Raw genomic sequence first — 12,027 nt, forward strand, 5'->3', positions numbered from 1 at the left:
GACTATATAGACGTAATCAATAAGTAGTACGTATTAAGAGAGGATCGATTTCTCGAACGGTGGTGAGAAACGCTCGCGTGACAGTGAAAAAAGCCCAGCTTTCCCAAAGTAGTCTCAAAGCTCGTTGTCAAGCATAATCTTGAGGTTCCTGCGTGTTTTTATATGTCTGCCCAGAAGTTTCTTTTGTGGATTGAAAAATGTACTTGGTAACATCCATCTACATTTACATATGCGAAGATCCTTTTCAATGCTCGACAACGTCCAAGGCTACCAAGAAAAGCCCTGATACGAGAACAAATCTCGCCGACCACGTCCTCGGCCATGATGATGACATTGAGTGAGCAAAGATGGTGTCGAGCGCAGTTTTTTTTTACAAAAGATTGCGGCGATGAGGATGATTAGCCAGGCCGCTGTTATTTGCGTAAAGATGAACGAAGCCGTGACAAATGATTCAATGAGATCTGATGAGAACCGAGAGTCGATGATAATGCTGATATTTTCTCATAGCAGCTTGATTGCTCGGACCAGAATTGCATACTATTCGTGTGTTCTCCCCGAGATATAAACATGTTTTTTCGAAAATTATGCTGTATTGCATCAATCGTGTAATAATGTTTTTAGAAGCATTTGCGATGGACAATGCCAGGGCCAGATTCATCATATTCTTGTTTAGAAATCCACATCTGTTGGAAGGTAGATAGAGAAGCCAAAATAGAACCACCGATCCATACGGAGTACTTCCTCTCGGGAGGAGCGATGATCTTGATCTTGATGGTCGAGGGCGCGAGAGCGGTGATTTCCTTCTGCATACGATCGGCGATACCGGGATACATGGTGGTACCACCGGAGAGAACGTTATTGGCGTAGAGATCCTTACGGATATCGACGTCGCACTTCATGATGGAATTGTAGACGGTCTCGTGAATACCGCAAGATTCCATACCCAGGAAGGATGGCTGGAAGAGAGCCTCTGGTGTGCGGAACCTCTCGTTACCAATGGTGATGACCTGACCATCGGGCAATTCGTAGCTCTTCTCGAGGGAGGTACTGGCGGCAGCGGTGGCCATTTCTTGTTCGAAATCCAGAGCGACATAACAGAGTTTTTCCTTGATATCGCGAACGATTTCTCGCTCAGCCGTGGTGGTGAAGCTGTAGCCTCTCTCGGTGAGGATCTTCATGAGGTAATCGGTAAGGTCGCGACCAGCCAAGTCCAGACGGAGGATGGCATGAGGGAGGGCGTAACCTTCGTAGATGGGTACAGTGTGGGAAACACCATCGCCGGAGTCCAGGACAATGCCGGTGGTACGACCGGAAGCGTACAGGGAAAGAACGGCCTGAATGGCGACGTACATGGCTGGACTGTTGAAGGTTTCGAACATAATCTGCGTCATCTTCTCTCGGTTAGCTTTTGGGTTGAGGGGTGCTTCAGTGAGGAGGACAGGGTGTTCTTCCGGAGCGACACGCAATTCGTTGTAGAAGGTGTGATGCCAGATCTTCTCCATGTCATCCCAGTTGGTGATGATACCGTGCTCGATCGGGTATTTCAATGTCAGAATACCTCTTTTGCTCTGGGCTTCATCACCCACGTAGCTGTCTTTCTGACCCATACCGACCATCACGCCCTGATGGCGGGGTCGACCGACTATCGAGGGGAAGACGGCGCGGGGAGCGTCGTCTCCGGCGAAGCCGGCTTTGCACATGCCGGAGCCATTGTCTACGACCAAGGCTGCTACTTCGTCATCACACATTTTGCTGCTGCTTTAATTTCTCTGTAAAAAAATTTATTAGATTTATTTAGAATCGACTATACTGATTTGCAAATTAATTTTTTTCTAATTTTTCCGAATATAATTGAAATAATAAAATATTTTAATTTAGTTCCATTTAATTTGATTTAATTATTTCTGCATTTTCATGTAATTATATTTATTTTCGTTCAAAGACGTCTTCAGAAATTATAAGCAAACGTCTAATTATATCTTGTTAAAACTAGCTAATTCAATATTTAATTTGACTATTTGAACTGTTTTAGTTTTCAAAGATATAAAATTTTCCTAAAAAATAATATTTTCGATAAAATAATAATCTTTAATTTTTAAAATAAGAATGTAATTAATACTCTGCTTTAAATTTTAATATCTTCTAAAGATACTCTAAATTATATTTATTTTAAAATTAAAATATCGATTAAAGTAATGCTTATCTTTTTATTATAATTAAAGATCCAAGTTCTAATTATTTTATGAAAAAAAATGTATTAATACTATAATGTTTAAATAATTGACTATTACATTTTCTCTATAGTATAACATACAAAATCTTTCAAGAATTTTCCTATCCTATACACAATGACACAACGTTGTTATAATTACTGCTTTAGTTCACTTTAGAATCAATTCAATTTCTTTCTCCGAACTTCAATTGCATTACAGAATTAGTCTTTAGATCAAATCCTTTGACTTATACACTGACACGTTTTTGTTTTATTCCATTCAAAATCTCTTCTCGACACTTTCAACTTTTGTAGCCGCGCGTAAATTTTGAAGGGGTCGAGCAAGCACGGAAAGGAACGTTTCGCGGGTATGTTACTAACCGTGAGGGTGAGTTGTGAATCGACGGACGGCTGAGGAGTGGCTGAGGCTCGAGGGCGTCGCGACGCCAGATATAACGTCTGTGGCGCGATACGCGATGCTACCGAAGATGGGCACGCGAGACGCCTCGAGGGCTAGCCAGCGATGCTGCCCACGCTAACACCGATAGGCACGCGAGTGGTGGTACACGGACCAGGAAGCCCGAGTGGTCACGATGCTCGGTTTGAGAGACGCCTTTGGGTGAAAACGGCGACGACGTTGTTTGCGCGCCGCGACGCATCTCTCTTCATCGTCATCGTCGTCGTCATTCTTCTTTCCTCTGCTCTTTCTTTTTTCTTCCTTTATCTATCTCTTATTCACATTCTCTTAGAAATCCCCGCAGCCAGTACATATCTCCTAATCTAGACGCGGGTTGTTGTAGTTAATCGTTCTTCATCCGCTGCAGCTCATAAAGAGTGTCTATTTTTAATCTCGAAATAAATGTTTAATTGAATATCGTACGGAGTAAAAGGTGGTTTTCACAGAGAAATTCAGTGTTCGATTTTTTAAAAGAATTTAATACAGCAATGCAATATTTTTCCCATTGCAATTTCATCACTATATGTTATACACATATTTTAAATAAATCACAGTTTGTATGAAAAATATTAAAAACGTGAAATTAATATTATACATTAAAAATTACACAATTAAAGAAAAGTGTACAAAAAAAACATAATAGAAATATATATAAGTTCATTTTAAAAATAAGATGTAGTACATAGAATAAACTATTCTATGTACTACATAAATTTATAGGATTAAACTAAATAAATTTATAGGAATCTCATGAATCTAATTTTTAGCAATTTAATTTTTAAAAGAAAGTTTGGTATTAAATAATTAGAATGCACATATATTGTATATGTAATCTTCATCATCTTATTTTTTATTTCATTGTTTTCTTCCTCTTTGGTTTGAGTTCTCGTAGTCATTTCTCGTTGCCGAAGAAGCTTTTGGCATATGTTGGAAATCCCCGACGCCTCGCGGCGCTCCTGAAAATATCCACTCATGGCCAAATCAGGATATTAACGCGGGACGATGTACTATGTTGGAAGACAAAGTATTTTAATGCTCAAAAAAATCCGTTACAAAACAAACAGAATAATATTCATTGCTACTCGTTCGTGTTGCGAACTCCTTTGAATTTTGCCGTATTTTTTTCCTGTTATCGATAAAGCATTTTAAACAACACAGTCATCTCATCGTCTATGCGTGGCCGTGACTGTGCCCTCAGGTATTTGGACAAATTGCCAATTGGCAATTTAATTTATTCGTATTATAAAACATTGCATGCGCCTCTTAATATAATAATTTATTGTTAAGGCACGGAAAAGTAAAGCGTTAGAGGAGAGAAGCAGAACTAAGAATAAATCTCAACGAATCATTTAATCGTCATTCAGTATATTTATAATGCGCTCAATGGAGAACTCGTGAAACTCCTAAAACAAATTTCGATAGAACTATAAACCTCCTCTTACGGCTAGTTTTTGCGTTACAAGTCCTGGAAAGCTCAGATTCAAGTCATTCTTTCAAAATTAAGTATATTATTGATATTACATTATTATTGACAGACATAATGGGAATATGCGCGCGCCGCGTGTGCTTCCATATATACAAAAAATCTCATTTTAAAGGATGATTTTAAAATATCTCAAACAGTATACTTTAGAGAAAAACGTTTCAGATGAAAAATGGAATGGTTTTGAGGGTGATATACTTTGGTCACGTTGTTTTTTCGAAGTAAAAATAATGCTAAAAATATATAAATAGATAGATAGATAAATAAATAGATGGATAGATAGATTTATATCATTTTCTCATTAACTAATTATAATTTCTTGTAAAAAAATAGCACAGTAAAAAACATTATTTTGTATTTGTGCAGTTAAAATCAATTTGTTTTCTTGTTTTGTCAAATTTATATAAAAATCTCGTGAGAAGTGTAGGCTTCGGTTCACCGTGAACTACAATGCCGCAAAAGAAAGAAGTTTGAAACATGTACTGTAAAATGTATTAAATTTAACAATTTTTTAACTAAATAAGTTGTGTAACGAAAACTTGAATTCATTTCACTAATCAAAATTACGAGTAAGTTAGATCACTATCAGATGATATATGATTGCAGAAACTTGAGAAGATTGTGTGTGAACTGGAGAACATTTATAGCAACATAATAAAGATTTGCAATTATCTGTATTTTAAGTATGTTGAGCTAGTAAACATCATGGCGAGACACAATAACTTCATTAACTACATTGCACTTCGCATGAACGACTACGATATCGATGATTTCTCTGAACAACTCGGTAAGATCATCTACAACATTATTCACTGAAACAACATTAATAATAGAACGGCACAATTTGTACAGAGAGTCAATGGCAATAACTGAAACCACTGTATTTACAACTGCATGTTTATGTACGGCGCGAGCTCAGGAGGCACTCATCAATTACCTCTATATGAACAGTTTTGACAAAATTGCCTTTCTGTCGTTCGCTTACATGATAAACCGATGGCGCCGGGACGTATTTCAGAAAAAAATCACGAACAATTATAACTGCAATTGGTCTGTGTTCTAGATAACAAAAATACATCTCTTTGTATTACATTTTTTAAAACAATATTTCTTCTCGAATAAAAATACATTAAATTCGAATTCCGAAAAAAATAAACTAAAAATATATTTTAAGCAAGTTAAAAAATTGTTTATTTTCAGGTGGAAACTCGTTGAGAAAAACCAGGGCATCGAACCTCCCGTAGATAGATCGGAAGAAGACTTTAATCTTAACTGCAGGGATGATGGAGTGTACACAAAATATTTTATAAGTTTCGTGGTACAGTTTAAATTCCACAAAGCATTGTATCGAGGCGAAACAATACGATCCGAGAAATTCAGATACCAAGCTGTCAATGTGATATTTACGGAAGTAAGGATGTCGGAAATCGGTTAAAGTAAGTTCGATACATTGGATGGAAATCTAGTACAAAACGTACGCATCATAGATATATAAAATATTTCATAAAATTTTATTTTATATATTATGTATATACTTTATGTCAACAATTTTTATGGCAACTGAGACATATCATTCAAACTGCTTTCATTTTTCATTTAGAATGTGTGCAGACGAGAGGAGAGCTAGTGAATTAGAGCTATTGAGTCTTCGGAATAACATACTCTCCGCTAATAAGAAAAAATAAGAAATATATTTTGAAACAACACAAAGTGTTGCATTTTTATGATGCAATAAATCTAATGTACAAGAATCATTCCACGATATAAACGCTTAAATTAATTCGAGTAGTAAATAAATGTTTGTGATGAATTAATTTTGTTTCAAGTCTCAATAAAAATAAATAATGATACAAAAGAAGGGCTACAAGCCTAATAATATTATTAAGCTCGTAGCCCTTCTTTTGTATTATTTGTTTCAAGTTTTTATAAATAAAATGTGCATTCCTCTTTTATTTTTCTTTACCGCGTACTCTTCCTCGTTTCTTAGCTGGTTCGCCACGTTTTCTCGTCGATGAAGCAGCTTTGCTAGTACTAGCAACAGTAGCTTTTTTCGCCTGAAATATATTACGTGATATCTTTTTCATTTAAAAAAAAAAAAAAATTTGGTATATTTTATGATGAAACTGCGAAAATAATTTTTAATGTTACCTTGATCATCTTATCAAAATCAATATCGTCAATTTCTTCCTCCTCATCATCTTCTACTTCATCTATGACATCATTATCCTGTCTAGATCTTTTCTTTGCTACTGCAGTACTATTAATTGCGTACGGCAGCATAGGAGGATTCTTTTGATATGCGCGTGTAAACGCTGCTTTTACCTAACATGTTAATGACATTAATGTAATTAAAATCTTTACAATACAAAGTTATGACAATAAAAAGTCTTAATTGTTATTAATCAATATTTATTAATATTGCACATACTTTGCTATTAAGATTACTGGTAGAATCGCACATTCCTGGCCAAAGAGAAATTTCTATTGCTGAATCCAAGTCTTCTCTAAGGAAAAAATGAAATATCAGCATACATACTTTCGTGTCTTCCAGTGCATTCAATGTAAATAAAATACAAACCTAGTTAAATGATATTGTCCCATAATATTTATCGCTGCTTCTATACCATCTACACCATTATCTATCAAAGGTTTTATAATAGCGTTTCGAATATGAGGCAAATAATCCATATTCAGGGCATCCTTGTTTGCACCCGTAGATAATCGTGTATGCGACGTCAACTCTTGCAATAATCTGGAAATAATACACAGCGGACAAAGTGCTGCTAGTGAAGATGTTTGATACAATCACAAGAGCTCGCAAAATAATAACAAAAGTTCATATTTTATAATACCGATTAAACCTCGTTGCCTTCGAATTTCGTCCAAACCAACTCGGGAATCGTATCAACCCGTCAGAGCTTCCTGACATTTCATTAGCTGGTATAACGAATGAGAAACAAGCATGTAATGGAAGTAGACTCCACATCATGTTACTTCTCATTACCTTCTCGATGAGGTCCCCCTGAGATATACTATCAGCTGCGTTGGCAATTCTTTCCAGCCTCTGACGACTGCAAATGTAACAAATCTTAATTCCTGGACTTTAAAAGCAGCTTTATACAAGTAGTGATATACTCACGGTGACACTTGAGATCTAACTCCCTGATAATTTTCTTGTATAAAAAGAGGCGCTATATTGTAATCGTGGAAATATAAACTGATCTTATCATTCAAACTCATATTTTTTTGCTCTTCTGCATTAAATGCTATTTTTATAACATCGAATGGACCGAGTTTAAAGTTCTTATTCGAATGTTTTTTATCAGTTGTCTTTACGTGAGACATTTGGGTGCCGAGAAACTCCAGATGATTTATTACTTGTCGAATATCATAATTCGTCGATTCGATTAAACGATCGAGATCCTCCGTTGAGATTTTAATGTTCTCTTTAAAGCACAGAGACTTCATAGAACTCTGTAGAGAAAAATGATTTCAAAGTATATCAAATAAAAACAATGTGTGTGTATGTATATGTGCATTAGATCAGAGCGGCACAACGTGTGCCACCGGAGGCACAGAGCTTCCCCTATTCACGCGTTCATTGTTTCCTTCATTGCGCCGCCGGCGCTGTAATGCTGTTCCTTGTCGCGTTCGGCACTCTTCAACGATATTAAACTACATTAATATTATAACTAACAATAATGTTACAAATTTGTGTCAAAATAGAAATGAAATAATCTTAACAAAGAAAAAATAAACATATTACAAAAAAAAGGTCAATTAACAATTTAAAAAAAGCTATTTGGAAGATGTTCTGTCAGGCTTACATTCCAATTATAGTCATAATGAAAATTATAACTTAACGTAGCCTATGCAACAAACGCCAAAGCTGAGAGTTTCCGATAACTGCCAATCGTTGAAAAACGCCGAACATGACGGCGGAGAACAGCATTACAGCGTCGACGGAGCGGTGACGGAAAGGCAGCTTTAAAGCTCTTTGCCTCCAATGGCACGTATTGCCATAAAAAATGCCGCCCTGCATTAGATCATTAAAATAATGAAACAAAAAGGGTATAAGAATCAAGCGCGGAAGTAAAGTGTCGCAAAGATAAAGTGTCAAATATAGTGAATTTAATAAAATGAAGAGTGTATAGAGTCTTATGCTCTTTTTTTTATGTTGTTTGAATCAAATAAAAAAGGTTACTCAAGCTAGATTCTATAACTCATTGTGAAAACTAAACTATACCCTGATCTGTTCCACTCTGAGCTTCGGATATTTCAGGTCGTAGCTGTGTGTAGAAATAGTTTTCACTTTCGTATTAAATCGGTCATTACATATGCAGATAATTGGCACATCCGTGTGTTTTATTAAATTAACTAATTCCTGTAAACCACCACGATCTTCGTTACCAGCCATACCATCGACTTCATCCATCAACAGCACATGCTTGCTCGTAATTTTTTGTTTCGTACCTGTAACGTATAGTGTGAGACAAGAAAATAGTGTATTTATTTCAAGATGTCGTATCATATGCCCCTACCTGTGATATAATCTTTCATCGTGGTGTTGGATAATAACCCTGAGACTGCTTCTTTCAGAAGTGTTTTGTTTCTCGTGTCGGAAGCATTGAATTCTACAAGATCATATCCTAATTCTTTACAAACGACTTGCACAGTTGTTGTTTTACCAACACCCGGTGGGCCTGACAGCAAAGCAGCTTTAAAGCTTTGTCCGTGAATTTGCTTGCTATCTATTAAAATAGAAATGACATTATAATCGGATCAATTAGCCTTATTTTATCTTTACACAATTTGATAAAAGAACAATAATCAAAGCTAACATACTGCTGTCTTTGAATTTTTGACGATTTTGATGCCAATCACGTAGCCATATGTATAAGTTATGTGCACAGCTCCTATCTCCTTGCTGACCTATAATCTGCTTCATAGTTTTTGGTCTATATTTCTCAACTAATGGTTCTGATCCAATACTCGTTATTATCTAGAAGAATATAATAATAGCATGTGGAAGCATGTAATCATATTTTAAGTTATATTTTATTTTATGTTATTTTGCATCATATTGTGCATGTATGTCAAATTAATATCTAGATTTACTTTCTGTGTATTATTGCTTGCATCTGAAGTCTGTTTTGATACTGGTGACGTTTTCGTATTCACAATGATTTTCACTGGTGAAGATGGTGGTGTTTTAATATTTTCAAGTGAATCTAATGCTTTTGTTTTGTTCGGTGACAGTAATTTATCGCTCTCTTTACTAAATGTCTTTTTCACATTTGATCTTGCTTTTGTCGGCTTAATGTGCGCAGCTTTACCTTCCGGTTTCGTGCGAATCATTTCAAGGAGATTATCTTCAGATATCTGTTTGATACTTAAATTATTAGCCTGAAAATTTATTTCACATAAACAAGAAGTAAAAGAAATCTATGCAAAATATATGAGTATATTTCTAATCATGTAAAAAAAAACACACTTTTGTCAATTTGCTTGGACCAGCCTCATCTCCCACAATAATATAATTTACTTTGCTTGATATAGAATTTACGATCCGGCCACCATATTTTCGTACTAAATCCTCAACTTCATTTCTTTCTAAGGAATCCAATACACCAGTAATTACGAAACTTATTCCGACTAAACAATTTTCAGCACCCTGAAACAGAAACTTAATTTAATAAAAAATCTAAGAATATTAATTTTAAAAATCTTTTCAAATTTTATTGAAAAACAGTCTTTATTCTATTATATAAAATTATTCATTTTAATGTTATTGTCATATGTAAAGTTTCTTACTATAGGGATCTCTTTTGAACCAGGATTTCTAGCGCCGCCTCTCTGAAGATATTTTTCATACATTAAAGCACGCTGTTTCTTCATTTCTTTCCTATCTTCAAATAAATTCTCTTCCATTTTTTTGACTTTCTTTCTACTTGATAACTTTTCTATATCATTGTCTTTTTCTGTTGCAGAAATAGATATCGAATTATTCAAATTGTTGAAATTTAATTACCTACAAATCTTATTGTCACACTTATTACTTATACCTAAGTTTCCATTCAAGCTACCTTTTTCCTCTTGTTGTAAATTCTGTTTTGGAGAAGAATTTGTAACTTTTGAATATACATTATTTTTATAGGGAGATTTTTTTACCTCAGATTTTAGTTCATTCGTATTATTAGTTTTACTATTGCAATCTTTCAAACTATTATTATGTTTTCTGTTCTTATTAGAGTCCACTTCTGTAAATATTCTATTATGTCAAATTTGTATAACAATATCTATTTGAACATTAAATGAAATAAATTTAAACATACCTGTTTTAACTATAGCTTTTGATTTCTTAGGACTATCTACTTTTTTAATGCTGTTTTTATCCTTCTGTTTATCCTGTATCGAAGTATCTTGAACTACATCTAATTGTTTAAGCACAGCATCAAAATCTTCATCGTCATGAAACTGAGATTCCTATAAAATTCCAGAATAAATTTCAGGAAGTTTAGAATATTTTTTAATTTTTTCATTTGTGCTTGAATATATTTACCACTTTCTGTAATTTTTGAATCACTTTTGCCTCTTCTACTCTGGTTATAGGCTTCTTGCTAAATAATTCATTAAAAGGTACTGCTTTAGATGAATCCTTGCCTTTGTTTTTCTTACTTGCTATAGAAGGACTAGATTCTTTTTTATTATCTTTAAGGATGACTACCTCGTCCTCAGAGTCAGACAAAATAGAAGATTTCAATGTTTTTACAACCTGTGAAATTAATTATCCAAATTGGCATTATTTGAAAATAACTAAGAGAATTGTTATAATTAACCTTCTGTCAGCAACTGAGGTCTTTAAAGATATTATTGATATTTTAATCATAAATTTTGGTAAATTTAAATCTATAAAAATTAAGCAAAATATGGCTAGACATTTATGATAGTTAATACTTGTTAACGTTTTGATAAATGTATCAAAATTATTTTCAGTTTTTTAATATAATATTCATAGCAATAAAGATATTTATTGTTTCTAGGAAATCCCTGTTACTAATGGAAAAAATTAAAAGAGAATTATAATAACGACAAATAAAAAATGACAAATGACAATACGTTAGAGCGTTTTATGGACGACCGTGGTTTCTCTTCGTCCTCGTCTGACGAAAATACCGAAATGACCCGCCGTTTCCGAGGCTTTTGAGCAGCAGGCTCGCTGTTCTTCTTCGCCACCGGAGCGAAGTAGGATCTGATATCCTACGGAAATAACAGCGTTGTTCGTTTTGTTTCTTAGGAGTTGCTCAAAATTGCTCTGAACAACCCCAGATCTTGGGTGCGATCCATTTCACGCTGTGAATGCTTCGAAGTATTTTTGATTAATCAATTTGTAAAATTCTTCCTTCTGACCAACGATATATTTACAACATTAAATGGATCATATCCAAGTACGCTGGGTTCGTTTAGAGCGTCTTCGAGCAGGTCCCGAGAGACAAAACGAACAATAACACATGCGTAAGATTTTCAGTTTGACACTCAGAAAATTGAAATAAAAGTAATTATTAATTAAGCGAAACCGCTGTATTCACGTTACGCACTTTCGGCATTGTCGTAATATCTCGCCGATATTCGATTCATAAATGTCACGCCAAGGCAATCGGCTTAAGGGTTCCTGTCACATGGAATGAAAATTACACCGGAACGAAACAGTGAATTCAAGTTGACAAAGCGGCTACGCAGAATAAAAGGAACAGGGAACAGAGAATAAGAATTTCAACCTATCAGAAATCATGTACTATGGAATACACCCTGTTTATTCCACAGTATATGATTTCTGATAGGTTAAAATTCTTAAGCGGGGAGCACAGACTTTTG

At 34.8% G+C, this 12,027-nt stretch overlaps 2 protein-coding genes and 1 long non-coding RNA gene across 4 annotated transcripts; 1 reads left to right on the plus strand and 2 right to left on the minus strand.

The window, feature by feature from the left end:
• Positions 1–536: 536 nt before the first annotated feature.
• Positions 537–2,679, minus strand: LOC108780376 (actin-5, muscle-specific). Its single transcript, XM_018548057.1, has 2 exons — positions 2,594–2,679; positions 537–1,769 (listed from the first exon to the last, which is right to left on the minus strand). The coding sequence occupies exon 2, from the start codon at positions 1,746–1,748 to the stop codon at positions 618–620; it is 1,131 nt and encodes a 376-aa protein (XP_018403559.1). The 5' UTR covers positions 1,749–1,769; positions 2,594–2,679; the 3' UTR covers positions 537–617.
• A 794-nt stretch (positions 2,680–3,473) lies between these two features.
• Positions 3,474–5,972, plus strand: LOC108780379 (uncharacterized). The gene is made up of 4 exons (XR_001940899.1): positions 3,474–3,867; positions 4,759–4,939; positions 5,353–5,588; positions 5,753–5,972. It is a non-coding gene; the product is annotated as an uncharacterized LOC108780379 (long non-coding RNA).
• A 78-nt stretch (positions 5,973–6,050) lies between these two features.
• On the minus strand, positions 6,051–11,867 carry Gnf1 (germ line transcription factor 1). 2 transcript variants are annotated; one of them, XM_018548056.1, is made up of 17 exons: positions 11,751–11,867; positions 11,272–11,412; positions 10,715–10,927; positions 10,488–10,638; positions 10,239–10,412; positions 9,967–10,133; positions 9,647–9,826; positions 9,271–9,558; positions 8,998–9,154; positions 8,694–8,903; positions 8,399–8,625; positions 7,292–7,626; positions 7,005–7,223; positions 6,731–6,904; positions 6,581–6,656; positions 6,301–6,474; positions 6,051–6,206 (listed from the first exon to the last, which is right to left on the minus strand). In XM_018548056.1, the coding sequence occupies exons 1-17, from the start codon at positions 11,757–11,759 to the stop codon at positions 6,102–6,104; spliced, it is 3,000 nt and encodes a 999-aa protein (XP_018403558.1). In that variant the 5' UTR covers positions 11,760–11,867; the 3' UTR covers positions 6,051–6,101. The 2 variants fall into 2 exon arrangements, with proteins under 2 accessions (XP_018403558.1, XP_018403557.1); XM_018548055.1 differs by having other exon boundaries at positions 10,218–10,412.
• Positions 11,868–12,027: the final 160 nt, after the last annotated feature.

Source organism: Cyphomyrmex costatus, unplaced genomic scaffold, assembly GCF_001594065.2.
Source record: "Cyphomyrmex costatus isolate MS0001 unplaced genomic scaffold, Ccosl1.0 scaffold70, whole genome shotgun sequence".
Taxonomy (NCBI): Eukaryota; Metazoa; Arthropoda; class Insecta; order Hymenoptera; family Formicidae; genus Cyphomyrmex; species Cyphomyrmex costatus.